Raw genomic sequence first — 16,235 nt, forward strand, 5'->3', positions numbered from 1 at the left:
ATGAGATCATAGATGTAAAGCATTTTGCAAACTTTATGTGTTTGCAATATGTAATATGTGTCAGTTATTGTTATTTTCATTATTAGCATATAGTCACCAGACCCACAATCTGGTGACGACTTCATCCCTTGACCTTCTAAGGCATGCCTGTCGAGCTCAAGAAATGTTTATAGAGCAAAATTGGGGTGTGCCGGTAAATATTTAACAACTGGGCTGGGGATTGAGTGAGAAGGGGAGAGAAATGTATGCACGCACGTACACTTTTAAGTTCAATATGCATTATTAACATTTATTTATGCTTTGGCAATCAACAAAACAATAGATCCAGCTTAAGCGGTTTTGTGCAGATTGCTAATTCCTGAGATGTAAATACTACTCATATTGAACATTTAACTATCAGCTCAGGAAAACTGGCGAGAGCTAACTCCAACACACTCCTATGTAGAAGGATACAACATGCACACACATTATATATAATTTATATTCTGGGCTTAAAAGCGTCTGCCCTTAAGGAGTTTACAAGGACACATACAAGGACAAGTAAATATAAGACACATACAAAATAAATTCAAAATAGAGGTTTTTTTGGAGGATGAGATACTAGAAACTAAGGGGATCAGGGTAGGCCTTTTGTAGGAAGGGCCACCTGAACTGTGATTTGATTCTATGAGAATGCTATGAAGCACAGGTAAGGAGGAACAACATCCTATGCACAGAAGACAGCTTATGTCAAAAGCAAGGGGGAAGACATATAGGATGTCTTTAACAAGGATGAACAAAGTGGGCCAGTCTGGCTGGAGAACAGACTGTGTTCCATGGGGTAATATGAGATTAGTCTGAAAAAATATAGGTCAGAGTCAGATAGAAAGGTCTTTAATAGCCAATCTAGGGCAGCTAGGTGGCAAAGTGGATAGAGTGCCAGACCCAGAGTTCCTGAGTTCAAATCTGGCCTGACACTTACTAGATGTGTGGCCTTAGGCAAGTCACTTAACTCCAGTTGCTTCTTTCTCATCTAGAGAAGAAAATGGCAAACCACTCCAGTATCTCTGCCAAGAAAACCCCAAAAGGGGTCACAAAAGAGTCAAAAATAACTGAAACTACTGAACAACATGCCAAACCAAGGAGTTATTTTATCCTAAATGCAATAAGAATCCATTGAAGCTTCACTAGTAGAATAGTTAAACCTGTGCTTTAGGAATCTTGATTTGGCAGCTTTGTGGAAGATGGATTGGAAAGCGGAAGACCCTGGAAGCTGGGAGACTAAGGAGGAAGTTAATGTCCAGGTAAAAGGTTATAAAGATCTAAACTATGGTGAAGGACCTTAGAGTAGAGAGAAGGATGGCCAGATATATGATAAAAGTTGGAATGTGACAAAGTCAAAGGGGAAATTCAGAGTACTATAAAACAATTTGAGGAAAGATCACTTTCAGTTAGGGGGAACAGAGAAGTCTATATAGAGGAGGTCATACCTGAGTTGTATCTTGAGACTTTCTTCAAATGTTTCAATATGAACAGTAAGTACTTCATATTTCTTGAATTATTCTAGTTGAACAAGTAGAGAGGGATGTGAAGAGCATACATTAATAGGACCATAGATTAAGATTTAGGGGGGACTTTAGAGGCCATTGAACACAACTTCATTTTAGAGATGGGGAAACTGAGGCACAGAGCTTAATGATTTGCCTAGGGTCACATAGTATCTGAAGAAGGCACTAATGTACCAAAGTGGCAAAGTGCATGGGGGGTACAATCAGTAGTCCAGTTTGGCTGAATATGGAGTTCATATAAGGCAGCAGTTCTCAAACTTTTGGTTTCAGGATCACCCTAAACTTTTTTTTCAAAGTATGTTTTCATTGATGTTGGATTGTTTTTTTTTCTTTTCTTTTTGGTCTCATACTTTCCCCCAGTATTCCTCTTCCTTCCTGAGAACCATTCTCTACAACAAACAGCATTTTTAAAGACAGAGGAAAAAAAATCAGCACAACTGGTTGATGTATGTGCCATTTACAACTCTTGTGGACCTCCCACCTCTGCAATCCCTTTAAAGTGTTTTCACATGGGTTATATCTATCCATATTAACAGTATCTGGACTTGTAACACGAGTATTATTATGAAAATAGTTTTGACCCCCTGACAGTGTCTCACGGATTTCCACACTACACTTTGAGAAGGATTATTTTGGGAGAATAAAGTCAACTGAGGCTGGAAAGCAGATTAGAGCCAGATCACTGAGGGCCTTAAGTGGTTTGCATTATTTCCTAGGAGTGCTAAAGAATCACTGAGGGTTTTTGAAGACCCAACAAGCCAGACAAGGAGGAAGAACTGTTCTGGATCAGATTTCAGATACAAAAGGAAGCCTTCCAAATTGGATAAAATGGGTAATTTCCATTTTAAAATAATCACTGCTTTTTATTTACTTTGTTCATTAAATTCTAACCCTACAGGGAACCAGAAAGGAATTATGATAAAATGAAGCAACTGTCTTCAAAAAACACAAGGAAAGAGGTGAAAGAAGTGACTTTATTCAATAGAGCAACGAATTAGAACTTGCAGGAACAAAGAGACTACCAAGCAATATTAAGTCATCTTCCCAGACATAAAGGGTCTCTATGTGGTCTTAGTCAAAAGTGTTGCCTGAGAGGAGTAAGAAATACAAGGAACCGCTGACCTTATCAGATGCCCGTTTTGCCCCTCTACTACCAACACAAACCGAACATACCTGTGTAATGTAAAAAAACTGTGCCAGGACGAAATTAAGATGGCAAACATATATTAACAAGGGCCGATCCTTACCTTGATTTCCAGGTAACTACTTAGGTAGTTAATTTCACAGTCCTGTATCTTTCTCTCCCTCCCTTCCACCATCCTCAACCCCTGAGGAGAAACAGATTTCAACAGCCAGAATCACTACGTTTTTATTTCGTTAGTTGTGATTCATTTGAATAGCTTCACTATTTATTTATTTTGCATTCAGCCAAGTCAGGTCATTGAATGCCTTTGTTATTCAGTTATCTCTGACTCTTCATGACCTCATTTGCCTACAAAGTAAATAAAAAGCAGGGTTTTCTTGGCAAAGATACTGAAGTGGTTTGCCATTTTTTTCTCCAATTCATTTTACAGATGAGGAAACTAAGGCAACCAGGATGAAGTGACTTGCTCAGAGTCATACAGCCAGTGAATGTCTGAGGTCAAATTTGAAATCAGGAAGATTAGTCTTCCTGACTCCAGACCTGGCACTCAATCTACCTTGCCACCTAGTTGCCCTCATTGAATGGTAATCACACTCAATTTACTTCATGGGCTCAAACCATCACCTAGTCTTCTCCAAAACAACCGACCCTAGCAGAAACAAATCACATGCCCATTTCCCCATGAACTAGCATTAGAACCACTCTGGACCTCAGGCCCCTCATTTGTAAAATAAGGAGTTTGATATTTGGTGACCTGTAAAATTCCCCTTCAGTTCTCTGGGTTCAGGGTCTTTGTGAGAGGTGGCACTTTGTAGTTGGTTTCTCCTATAAAAGCCAGGCTACAAAGATCTATCTGGTTGAAAAGGAGGCCATTTGATCTTAGGAGATTGGAATTTTTAAAGTGGAAAATTCTTCTACCCCTTTAGAAAGGCAGCTCTTGAACAAAGACCTTCAAAAAACATGCAAAAAAAGGCTTTGAATGAAACTTCTACTTAAATTTCCCTAGTCTCCAAGGCTACTTAATTCTATTTCCTGATCCTGACTAAGGTACCATTTCGATTGGGAGAGCAAGAGAAGAAACCTGGTGAAGCTTGGGTTCTCAATTTTCTTCCTTCACTCACCTACCTGTAATTTACTGGGCAACGACATCATACAAAGATGGATGATACATACTGAAGATATAAAAATTGAGTCCTTACCCTAAATAATAATAACTGATTCATATAATGCTTTATTCTCATTTAATACAACCCTGATTTACCTGTATTACATGTATTATTAACTTTAATTTACAAATATGGAAATGGAGGTTTAGAGAAGGTTATAATAACTAACATTTATACAGGGTAAGTACTTTATAATGATCCCATTTGATCCTCACAACCTGGGAGGCAGGTGCTATTATGATCCCTATTTTAGAGATGAGAAAGTTGAGGCAAACAGAGGAAAGTGACTTACCCAGGGTTACACAAATTGAGGCCACGCTTGAACTGCTGTATTCCTGACACCAGGCATAATGCTATCTACAGCGCCACCTAGCAACCGCATAAGTTAAGTGATTTGTTCATGGTCACAACTACTTAGTGGTAAAGAATTTAAACCTGATATGGACTTTTCTCACTACACCAGATTGCTTTTAAATTAATTTATAATCTAGTTTCAGAAACAGAGGGGAAAGGACACACATCAATCCAATGGCCAGATTGTAACCCATAAAGTAATAATCTGGGGGTAGGCTTAATTAGCAAAAATTTTGAATTACATCCTTTTTTTAAAAAAAGAAATGAATTTTTATTCCTTTCAAGAACATACAGCAACTCAAACCAGATCAACAAAAGTGCTTCCCAGTAGTACTCCTTAGAGGACATTCTTCAATGAACAGATACAAATGTTTTGTAATTAGCATATCACTTACGTCCATGAAGACGGATACCACTAAAGTGCTTCAGACCAAATGATAAGTTTGTTCTCATCCATGTTTTTAAAACATTTGTCCTGAAATTTTATTTGTACTATAAACTTACAGTCTCTGAAGAGAGACGAGATAAGCAAAGAGAAATTTCAGTCTGGTCATGTGTGAACAAACTGAATGAGCTGAGTGCGAATGAACAAGCCTTTCCCTTCCTTGCAATACAGTTCTCGATGGAACGAGGGAGTTGAAAATTACATTCAGATCAGTGGAGATTCAGACAAAAAAGTAATAATGGAGAACATCTGACAGATGTTGGAGGCCAGGAATGGTACACCATATACAAAGGTCTTCAGTGGTGCGGTGTGTTTGTTTTTACATTAAGATGTTGAATAAATTTCCAGTAGGATTAAAAAAAAAGCTCAAACATGCAACGATATCACTTTCTCAAACATCTGCTTCCCAGCTATTCCGCTCCTCACTAGATAATTTAAGACTTGGAGGTAGAAATATGTTGCATACAATGTTATCAAATCTCTTATTTAAAAGCTTGCTGAAGGAAATATAATTCAAAATAGTATGTATCTTATATATATTTTTTGCTGTGTAATAGTAATAATTAAAACATTAAAAATAAAGGCATCTGAGTTGAATGAACAGAGAGAACTCAGCAGAAAGCTCCCCATGGTGGAAGGAGCTTAGGGGAACTGCATTCCCTCCTCACTTGGGCACCCATGGAAATCTGGAGGAATGATTCCATAGGAGACTTTCTAACTTTATTTCAAACCATTTCCAAACTTAATAGTTTCCCCAATCAGTTTGCATTCCATGAAAGGCAAACTTGAAGATCCCGCCTACCTCCATAAATGGCAGCCTTTGGAGTCATGAAACCTAAGGTTTCCTCCATACGGTCAGGGTTGTTTTGGTGACCAAAATATTAACATTGTTCACAGAAGACAGAAAGGAGTGAGTACAGCTCAACATATATAACTTCTTCCCTTGGAAAGAAAGCAGCTCACTCAATTCTAACAGTTAAAAGATATATTTAAAAAAAAGTTTATGTTCATTGGTAATCTCAAAAAGTAGGTCTAAGTTTATGACACTACTTCTGTTTATCCCTTCCCTCCCTCACCCAACAAATATACTGCCTTCACAGGCATGTATATGTTTCTTTGCTTATAGCAAAGGGAAATCTAAAAGTCCAAATGTGAAATACAAAAGTAAGTTTTACAACACATTAAAAATGCATTTTTAGAACAAATTAAGAAAGTCTTTCTCTCCTTTCCAGCTTAAAAAAATTCCCCTCCCCCCCATATGTACAAGGATGGTGGTGAAAGATTCAGTGGGTTATTCCTCCATCAATGCCCATGCTTCTTCAGCCTTCTCATAGTACTTATTGGCAAGCCGGCCCTTCATGGCCTCCATGGCGGCCTCTGCAGCTGAAGTGTAGAGGTCACCTGAAAGAGAAAGCAACACATGAAAGGAATGAAACTTATCCTCTGAATAGGGTTACAAAATCAGATGTGGGCAAAGAAAACCAGATTTAATCTGCCAAGGGCCAAACGCTGTGAAAAAATTTAGGTCAGACTTTGCAGAAAAAGATTTCTCTATTTCAGGGTTGTTAAGACAAGAATCAGGAAGAACCATGAACTGCTAGGTAGCACAGTGGACAGAGCTCTGGGCCTGAAATTAAGAGGACCTGAGTTCAAAGGCAGTCTCAAACACTTATAAGCTGTGTGACCCATGTCAAGTCATTTTATATTGGTCTCATTTCCTCATCAGCACAATGAAGATAATAATAGCTCCTAATTCATACAGCTTTTGTGAGGTCCAATAATGTATGCAAAGTGCTTAGCATAGTGCCTGGTGTTTAATAAATGCTTCCCCTTTTCCTGAAAAGTTCCATTAAGTCACACAACTACTCCCTATGTAAGAACGGCTAAAGCACATTGTAGAGGTAGAGCACTAACTCTGTGATTCTAGGATGTGCTTGATGACAATTCTGTGGAGGAAAAAATCTTTGCAGCAAGTTTCTCTGATGAAGAATTCATTTCTAAGATACATAGGGATCTGATCCAAATTCATAAGAAGCACTGATAAATGGTCTAAGGATGTGAATAGGGAGTTTTAGGCTAAGAAATACAAATTATAGTCACATAAATATGTTCTAAATTACTAATAATTAGAAAAAAGCAAGTTAAAATAACTGAGATGCCACCTCACACCCATCAGACAGGGAAAGTTAACAAAAAAGGAAAATTATAAATGCTGGAGGATTGTGGGAAAATAGGCACATTAATGGAGCTGTGAAGTGGTCTAGCTATTCTGGAAAGCAATTTGGAACTATGCCCAAAGTTATTAAACTGTGCATACCCTTTGACCCAGTGATACCATTACTAGGCCTTATCCCAAGGAAATCAAAGAAAGAGGAAAAGGATACAGAGAAACAGAAATATTTACAGCAGCTCTTTCCATGGTGGCAAAGAATTGAAAATTGGGAGGGTGCCCATCATTTGGAGGAAGTTTGACCAAGTTATGGTATATGTATGAGATGAAATATTATTGTGCTGTCAGAAACGAGGAAGGGGATAGTTTCAGAAAAGCCTGGGATGATTTATAAGAACCGATGCAAAATGAAGACAGCAGACTCGGGAGAGCAATTTATATGATAACAATCCTATAAGGACAAACAACTTTAAAGCTTTAGGAACATAATGGAACCAATCAGAGCTCCAGAGGACATGAAAAATCATGCTCTCTGACTCAAGAGAGGGATGATGGATTCAGTGTAGACTGAAGCATATTATTTTGGACCTGGCTATTGCAGGAATTTATTTTGCATGACTATTGGGTTTTATTTTTCTCACTTTCTTGATGAGTAGGTGGAGATGAAAGGGAAAGAACTTGGAAATGGAAATAAAATAAAATTGAATTTAAAAAGAAAACAAAGAAAAGCACAGTCACACAAAACTACACATTAGCTTTGTTAGAAAATGTATGTCTCCTTTATAATTCCATCAAATTTGTCAGAAAGGAGGTGGTTGGTTCATCATCAGCTCTCTGGACTTGTCCCACTGTCTTTCCATTCGCCCCTGAATTTGTATATTTGGTTTTTCTTTTGTAGAGTTGTGGCCAATGGGGATATGGCTCTGCTTTCTTTATTTGATATATCTTATGTTTTTGCACATTTAAAATTCCTTTTACATGTCACTCCTAGATCACAGAATTATAACTGTGGAGCATTAGGGTTGTTATCAGTTTTTTTCCTATGATTACAAATAATAACACTTTAATAAACACACACATGTGTTTTCAAAAATAACAACACAAAACTCTTTGGTAATGTCCTTTGGGTATATTCCCAATTACATGACTACTGAGTCAAAGGACTGTTCTCCAAAAAGATGCCACCAATTTACCAAAGATGTATGAGTATACTTGTCTCTTCATAATTCCACTAACTTTTCATAATTTCTGTTTATTTTCTGCCAGCTGGGTACCTGGGATTATTAAGGACATGGGACATTTTTTTCCTCAAGTGATTAGTCGCAATCAGTGTAACTCTTTAGAAAATTATCTGTGTATATTCTTTTACATTTATTTATTAGTGAAGGGTTGTTTTCCCATGAGTGTCCATATTAGTTTCTTTACGCTTTAAATATCTGCTTCTTGTCTTCTAGATTTGCTGTAAATAAATCCTCACTACATATACACATTATTTTTCTTTTTTGTTTAGATTATTTTTGTTCTTCATAATTTTATTTAATATCATTGAATTCATCTACATTATCTTCTAAATTTTTCTTGCTTTCTCAAAATTTAAAATTTAAAAACCCACCACAGTTAAGATAGCTATATTATTCCATTTTCATCTTTTTGATGGGTCTTTTTGTCTTTGTGTGTGTATGGATATACACTGTATATGTACACAAATATATATGTGTATGTGTAAGTAGAATATATATTTAACAATATTTATTAAAGAATCCTTTCCCTAGTTTTTATTTTCCATAGGTTTATAGACCACAAATACTTAACATATAATTCCTTCTATTTCTGGGATCACGATTCTGTTTTGTTAGTCTTATTTTTCTGCTTTCTTACCCAGTCCCAGATAGTTTCGACAACCACTTCATTACTAAGTTTTAGAGACTGAGATAGCAAGAATGTTTTCCCCCTCGATATTTTTGCTAGTTTGCTTTCCCACGGAAATTTCTTTATAACTTTATTTTAAAATCTTACAACTTGATGGATATTATGTTAAATCTGTTAACTTAATTGGAGAGGATTGTCATTTGCTGATTAGACTCACTCATTAGCATTTAACGTCCCTTAAATTATTTAGATTTTCTTTCATTTCTAAAGATACTGGTTTAGAGTTTCCTTTAGGAAGACTTAAGAGCCAAGTATGTAAATTCTCAAATATTTATTTTTTTAAATGTGAATGGGGTTTCTTGTTTTTATAACATTTTCTTGGTCTCTATTGGCAGTATATGAGAATGCAAATAAGTATTTACTGAATGAAGGAATGAGACCACAGCTTTTTGGAATGAAGAGCTAGGTAAGAAGATGACCACAAATGATCTTTTTCTATACCTTTGACTTGTTTTTCATCTTTTACTTTTTCCAGACTCTGTGGCATGGTGGGAGCTTTATCAATATAAATGAAATCTTCTACTTCAGCACAGCTCTAGAAACTGTAAATGACTAAGAATTGTTTTATGAGCATATCCTTTCAAGATTACACATGCATGAGTGCAATTTTTTGCATGTTAATAAAAGTGATGGACTAGCTGGAGAGATTCAGCTGGAGTTTATTAAGTAGATATTTATTTAGTACTCAAAAGAAATTTGTGCATTTGTTTGTGCATTTATAAAATTTGTATGCAGAGAAAGTTCCCCTTAAATATTTTAAGAGAAAATTTACTGTGTTTTGTTTATTCCTTTAATTTTTCCTAATGATCATCCAGAAAAGGTGAGACCCTCCCGTATCCCTCGCGTTTCTTCCAGTGATAAGTAAGTAGCTTTTACAGAACTATATTTTAAGTTTCAATGCACAACTTCTTAAGCATACAAATAAAATGATACAATTTTCAAAGTAAAAAAAAAAAGATTACCAGATAACTGAAAAACTATTTATAACCTGCAACCTAAACTTATTTATTTTGTCTGGTCTTTTTTGTTGAGGGCACTGGATTTTCTAACTATTCTATCAAGTTATCTACAAAAAAAAAAAAATGATATTTTGACCTCTTCATTAACGTGTTAATATTAGCTCCTGATTGCTTTTACTTGTCTTATTGTTAGGATTTTTCTAAGAGATAGAGAAAGGATTTGTGATTTTTACTGATAATAAGAGGAGGAGGAGGAGCAGCAGCTAATACTTATATAGCACCATGTGCCAAATATTTTACAAATATCATCTCCTCTGAGCCTCATCACAATCCTGGGATGTAGGTGCTACTATGCTATTATTATCTCCATTTTACAAGTGAGGAAACTGAGGCAACCAGAGGTTAAGTCCAGGGTCACACAGCTAGGAGGTGTCTAAAACTGAATGTGAACTGAGATCTTTCTGACTCTAGCTCCAGAGCTTTATCTGCCATGCCACCTAGTTGCCTCTCAATGTGCGTTGTGTGTGTTTGTCCTTCATTGCCGAAGAAGACCACGCCATCAAAGAAATAATGACATGACTTGCACTTGACTTTGTTTTGAGTAAGGGAGGGCTGTGCAGGTCACCAGCCTCTAGAGCCACCTGAATCCAGTGACCAGATATTCATCAGGATGGCTGGAGATGACCCAAGATGAGGCAACTGGGGTTAAGTGACTTGCCCAAGGTCACATAGCTAGTGAGTATCAAGTGTCTGAGGTGAGATTTGAACTCAGGTCCTCCTGACTCCTGCACCGGTGCTCTGTCCACACACCACCTAGCTGTCTTCCCTCTCAATACAGAACACCTGGATAAGGAAATTCCTCTATAGGTTGGCACTTTCTCTTCATAATACAGTCTTAGAGAATTGCCTGGAACACTGAGAGGCTAAATTTCTTGGCCATGATCACACAGACAGCATTTCTCATACTATATTTTTTATTAATGATGAAAGTGAGTACCTTTAATTTATTGAACACTCTTGCTTTGGGCCTGTTTTTTTGTGGGAACCCTTTTCTCGTTCTGTTGCATATTATTTTAGTTCTTGGTTTTCCCTGATGGCGACGTTTTAAGTTCTCCTGGAGCAGTTGTAAGAAAAGGCTACAAAGCTATGCAAGAAGTTCTGAAAATCCTACACCATCATGCAAGATATGCCTTCCTCTTCTATGAAGTCTCTTAAGACTACTCCAGTCAAAATGGATTCCCCACCCCCCCTTATGGCTTCAACAATAACTTCTCTTCTGCATTCTTTTGCATTTTAGTTAGGTCTTCTAAACAGAATTAAAAAGTTTATCTTATCTTATACTTAGTCTATAGCTCCCTCAAAATTAACATGGTGCTAGAGACCAAGTAGTCTCAAGAAAGACTTGATGAATTGACCACCAATAAGGCCAAAGCTTACCCTCCACCCATTCTACCCAACAAGGGAAATAGCTACTCTACCTGCTTTTTTTGGATCTTTCTCTAACTGGAAGCCACCTGTAAGTAGCATTTCAGCCTCTCTTGCCAGGAGTGTGTGCCGGGGTTCATCCTGTATTCCATCATATTCACCTCCTTCATCATAATCTGTTGTGTTTAATGCAGTGTCATACCAATGTAGGGCCTCCTTCCAGTTCTGTGTTCTGGGGAATAGGGTAGAAACAAAAGAGACATGTTTATCAAAAGCAGTAGAGTGGGAAAGCGACAGGTGGATCCATGATGGAAACAGGCTCCAAGAGGATCACAATGGTCCTACATCAATGGTTCTCAAACTTTTTGGTTTCAGGACCTCTTTACACTTAAAAATTTTAAGGACTCTTCCAAAGAAGTTTTGTTTATATGGGCTATACCTATCAACATTTTTATATTAGAAATTAAAAGATAACTTTCTAAAAATATTTATTAATTTATTTAAATATAATAAACCCATTACATATTATCATAAATGACATTTTATGAAAAAAACACCCATTTTTTAAAAACAAATAAATTTAGTAAGAGTAGCAATTTAAATTTTGTTGTTGTTGCAAATCTCTGCTGTCTGACTTAAGAGAACACAAATGGATTCTCATTTCTGTTGCATTCAATTGTTTAAGCTATGTAATTTCGGTTGAAGTATTTAAAGAAAATCTGGGGTTAAAAAGACATGTAAATGGAAAAGGAAGGAATATCTTAATAGGCAAATAACATCATTATTATTATGAAAATAGTTTTGACCTTGTGGACCCCTGAAAGGGTCTTGGGGACCCCCAGGTGTCTTTAGACGACACTTTAAGAACCTCTGGACTAGAGCAATGGACTGAACCCAAGATGAAATTCAAAATGGAGAACTGTAAAATATTGCACTTGGATTGACAAAATCAACTTCATTAGTACAACATGGGGAACTGGAGAGAGACAGCTGTTCTGAAAAAGATCTGAAAAAAAGTTTCAGTGGACTGTGAGCTTTTAATATGAGTCAGCAGCATGATACAGTAGCCAAAAAAACCTAATGCAAATTTGAGCTGTGTCAAGAAAGGTGTGACTTCCAGAATTAAGGATGTGGAAGTGCCCTGTAATCTTTCCCGGTCCAGTCTCATCTGGAGTATTGTGTTCCGTTCTGGGCACCGTAGTTTAAGAAAGACACTGATAAACTGGAGAGTGAGAAGAAGTGATAGATAATGCTAATAATGTTAATAATAAGCCTTGGGGTGGGGCAAATGGGAGAAGGGAGTAAGTAGAAATAAACACTTTTGGGAAGGGACAAGGTCAAATGAGGGAATAAGACATAAGGGAGGGTAGAGTAGGATAGAGGGAAATATAGTTAGTATTACACAACATGATTATTATGGAAGTCTTTTGCAAAACGACACATATTTAGTCTGTATTGAATTGCTTGCCTTCTCAGTGGGGATGGGTAGGGAGGGAGGGAGGGGGGAAGCTGGAATTCAAAGTATTAGAAATGAATGTTGAGAATTATTATTGCATATAACTGGGAAATAAGAAATACGGGTAATGGGATATAGAAATTTATCTTGCCCTACAAGAAAAGAGAGAAGATGGGGATAAGGGAAGGGTGGGGTGTGATAGAAGGGAGGGTACATTGAGGGAAGGGGTAATCAGAATGCAAGATATAAGGGGGTAGGGGGAGGGGAAAGATGGGGAGAAAAATTGGACATGTTACCAAGTGATGTAAAAGCAATTAGTATTAAAACAATTGACTGAATTAATTACTGAGACTAAATCAGAGACATCTTTAGTTTGGAGAAAAGAATTTTAGTCTACGTTTCCTAGAGGCAGGTAACCTCGGGTAAAATTTGGCATTGATGGAAAAGTTAAGGTTTTAATGGTAAATTTGATTTTATGATTGCTATTTAATCAGGAACTAGAACACATATAGAAAGGCATGTAAGCCACTTAAGACTTGCCTCAAAAGATGTTCCTTAGCTAAAGTGAAATTACAGTCATATCTGAAACCTGGTTATGAGAACTTGCTGTTTTAAGATGCTATGGAACTATTAAGTGACTGTTCTTCCAAGTCTAACTCTAGGTGTGGATAGCAAGAAAGGAGGTCTGAACCTCCAATCCATGATGCCAGTAAGCCTGTGAGCTGCTGGTATGAACTGAAAAAAGTGAATGTTTTAAAAGAAGTATCACTTGACCAAAAGTTGGAATTGTTTTATGTGATATGAACTGTCAAAAAAATAAAGACTCCTTGCAAAAAAAAAACCAATAAGCCTTGAGGATAGGATCTAAGAATCAGTTGAAGAAAGGAGGCATCTTTAATCTGGAGGAGAGACTCAAGGGAGAACATGACAGCTGTCTTGACAAGTATCCGCAGGGATGGCAGACGGAGAAGGCATTAGATTCATTCTAACTGGCCTCTAGAGCAGAGGTGTTAAACTGAAGGTGGCCTAAACCCAATTAAAATGTAATTGAGAAATATTTAACAAAAGAAATAAAAATGAAATATAGTAGAGATAATTTTAATTTGTGGTTTTTAGGGCAATATACCACCCTGAGAGACCCCTTTCTATCTGAATTTGATACCACAGTTTCAGAGTTTGCCCTTCCTGATCCCCAACTGTTAGTACCTTCCTTTACTAATTACTTGGTACTTATTATGTACATAATTATATATTCTCTCCATAGAATATAAGTTCCCCCTATATAAGACTGCATGCCATCTTGGGGAGGGAGGGCGGAGGGGGAAAATCTAAGATATATGAAAGTGATTGTAGAAAACTGAAAACAAATAAATTTAAAAAAAGAATATAAGTTCCCTGGGGTCAGACACTGGTCTTTTTTGGCTTTTGTATCCCTGGCAACCAGCACAAAACCTGAATGATTGATTGTCTCCCATAGTGGGAACAGCTTAGACTAGGCTTGGTGGTAGAGGAGACCACACTTCACTGTCACCTCTAGGTCTCAAGATCCTCTAATGTAGTCTTTTGGGGAAAAGAAGGTTTACCTATTACACTGGAGTAACAAGAGCCCCAACTTCAACCTCAATTTGTCATTTCCTTTCCTTCTAATAGAAACAAATGCTCCTCCTTTAATTCCTTATCCTAATGAGCACTGGAAACAGTTGACTACCTCTCTTACTTGATTGGATTAAAGATTTCCTCCTTAAGGCTGACACCAACTGTGAGAAATTTTAGCCCCAAAAGGAATTTAGCCAAGATCATTCAGTAAGAGATAAGAGGAAAGCCAGATGGTAGGCAGAAAGAATGGCTTCTCTGGCCTTTCAGAATGCCTTGCACTTCAACAGAGGTATGAAGCAGTTGTTCCCTTGGCTTCACTCCCAGTGAATGTCTGCCTCACCATAACAAAAAAAGAAAGAAAGAAAGAAAGAAAAACCCACACCTACAAATGTGGATTATGATCTAATTAAGAGTTTTAACAACTACTTTATAAACCACTTTTCACCTACTCCTTCAAGTGTGGGAAACCGGGGCAAAGGGGCCTACAACTCTAGTTCATGTCACCTTGGGAGAGTCATTTTTACCTTTCTGTTCCTTCATCTCAAAACTGAGAGGTTTGGACTAGACTTTTTTTTGGCTCTAACATTCTAGGATTCTCTTTGAATGCTAGCGTACCATTCCATCTCTTGATTCACTGCTTGTTCCCAGCCTGGAAGGAATGCTCTCTCTCCTCTCTACCTCTTGGCTTTCTTTAAGCTTCAGCTAAATTCCTATCTTCTGATTTTAGTGTCTTCTCTCAAAAAACTACTCCCTATTTTACCCTGAACATATCTTATTTGTACACAGTTGTTTGCATGATCTCCTCTGTTAGACTATGTGGTCCTTCAGAAGAGTGGCCTGTTTTTTGGGGGGTTTTTTGTATACCCAATGCTTGGCACAGTACCTGACATACAGTAGATACTCAATAAATGTTAACTGACCCAATCATAACCCTGCACCTCCAAAACTCAGCCATCTCCTACCAATAACAAGTGAATAAATGAAGACCACTCTTCTAAGACATCTATGAATTGATACAGAGGGAATAAATGAAATCGGTAAAACAAGATACACAGTGATTGAAACAATGTAAATGAAAAGAACAGCAAAAAAGGAAATAATGTATAATTTTATGTCAAGCTTGGCTTTACAAAAGAGCTGAGAAAATGTATCTCACTTTCTTCTTTGAAGAAGTGGGGGATTATGGGTCCAGAATATTGCAAATACTATTAAGATTAATTGCTGAATTTTTTATCTCCTTTTTATTCTTTGTCACAAGGGATGACTTGATAGCAGAGGGGCATATATAGAAATGAAAGTTATGTAAAAACAAAAGGTACTAATAAAAAACTTTTAACAAATTCAAACCTTATCCATGTCCCCTATCAGTAATGTTCTGCCTTGAAGTCCTCGCTGCGCCTCATAAAGAATTCGGGCTCAAGGGCACTCTGGACTTTTACGGCTTTTTTTAGCCTGATCTTAAAGACTCATACCTGAAAACCTCTTTTAAAAAATTTAACTGATGTCTTTAAAACAATATTACTGCTGCTTTTTCCTATACTGCTTCCCCTGCCAATTAGAACCCTCCTTTGTAACTAAGAAATTCAGTTAAAGAACCAGACAAATTAACCATGTCTGATAGCATGGGGCTTAATCTGCAAACATGGTCCACTACCCTTCTGCCAAAAGTGGGGACAGCTTTTTGTAAAGATACCAAAAAAATGAGGCAACTCAAGAACTATAAACTGTAACTGTAAACATTACTCTGCCTACATGTCATGTTAACTAACACCTGACTAACTTAAGGATTTTAGTGGCAATTACACACATTTTACTGGAAATTTACAGTGAATTCTTTCCATTTAAATTATATTATGGGGACATCTCGGTGGTACAGTGAGTGGAGAGCACTGGCCCTGCAGTCAGGAGGACCTAGGTTCAAATCTAGCCTCAGACACTTACTGTGTGGCCCTAGACAAGTCACTTAACCCCAACTGCAACCACCCCCCCGCCAAAAAAAAGATTTTAAAATCACATTATGTTTCACTATCATTTATCTGGAGTT

General features: G+C 37.1%; 1 protein-coding gene across 3 annotated transcripts in view; it reads right to left on the minus strand.

Moving 5' to 3' along the window:
- Nucleotides 1-4,457: 4,457 nt before the first annotated feature.
- Nucleotides 4,458-16,235, minus strand: part of EEF2K (eukaryotic elongation factor 2 kinase) — a 74,028-nt gene continuing 62,250 nt past the window's right edge. For 2 of the 3 annotated variants that reach the window (XM_072597885.1, XM_072597884.1), the window contains 2 exons: nt 11,193-11,371; nt 4,458-6,057 (listed from right to left, as the gene is read on the minus strand). In XM_072597885.1, coding sequence (XP_072453986.1) covers nt 5,948-6,057; nt 11,193-11,371 — 289 coding nt within the window. In that variant the 3' untranslated portion in view covers nt 4,458-5,947. The remainder of the gene's footprint in view (nt 6,058-11,192; nt 11,372-16,235) is intronic. The other variant, XM_072597886.1, reaches the window with a different exon arrangement.

This window comes from Notamacropus eugenii, chromosome 3, assembly GCF_028372415.1.
Source record: "Notamacropus eugenii isolate mMacEug1 chromosome 3, mMacEug1.pri_v2, whole genome shotgun sequence".
Classification (NCBI taxonomy): domain Eukaryota; kingdom Metazoa; phylum Chordata; class Mammalia; order Diprotodontia; family Macropodidae; genus Notamacropus; species Notamacropus eugenii.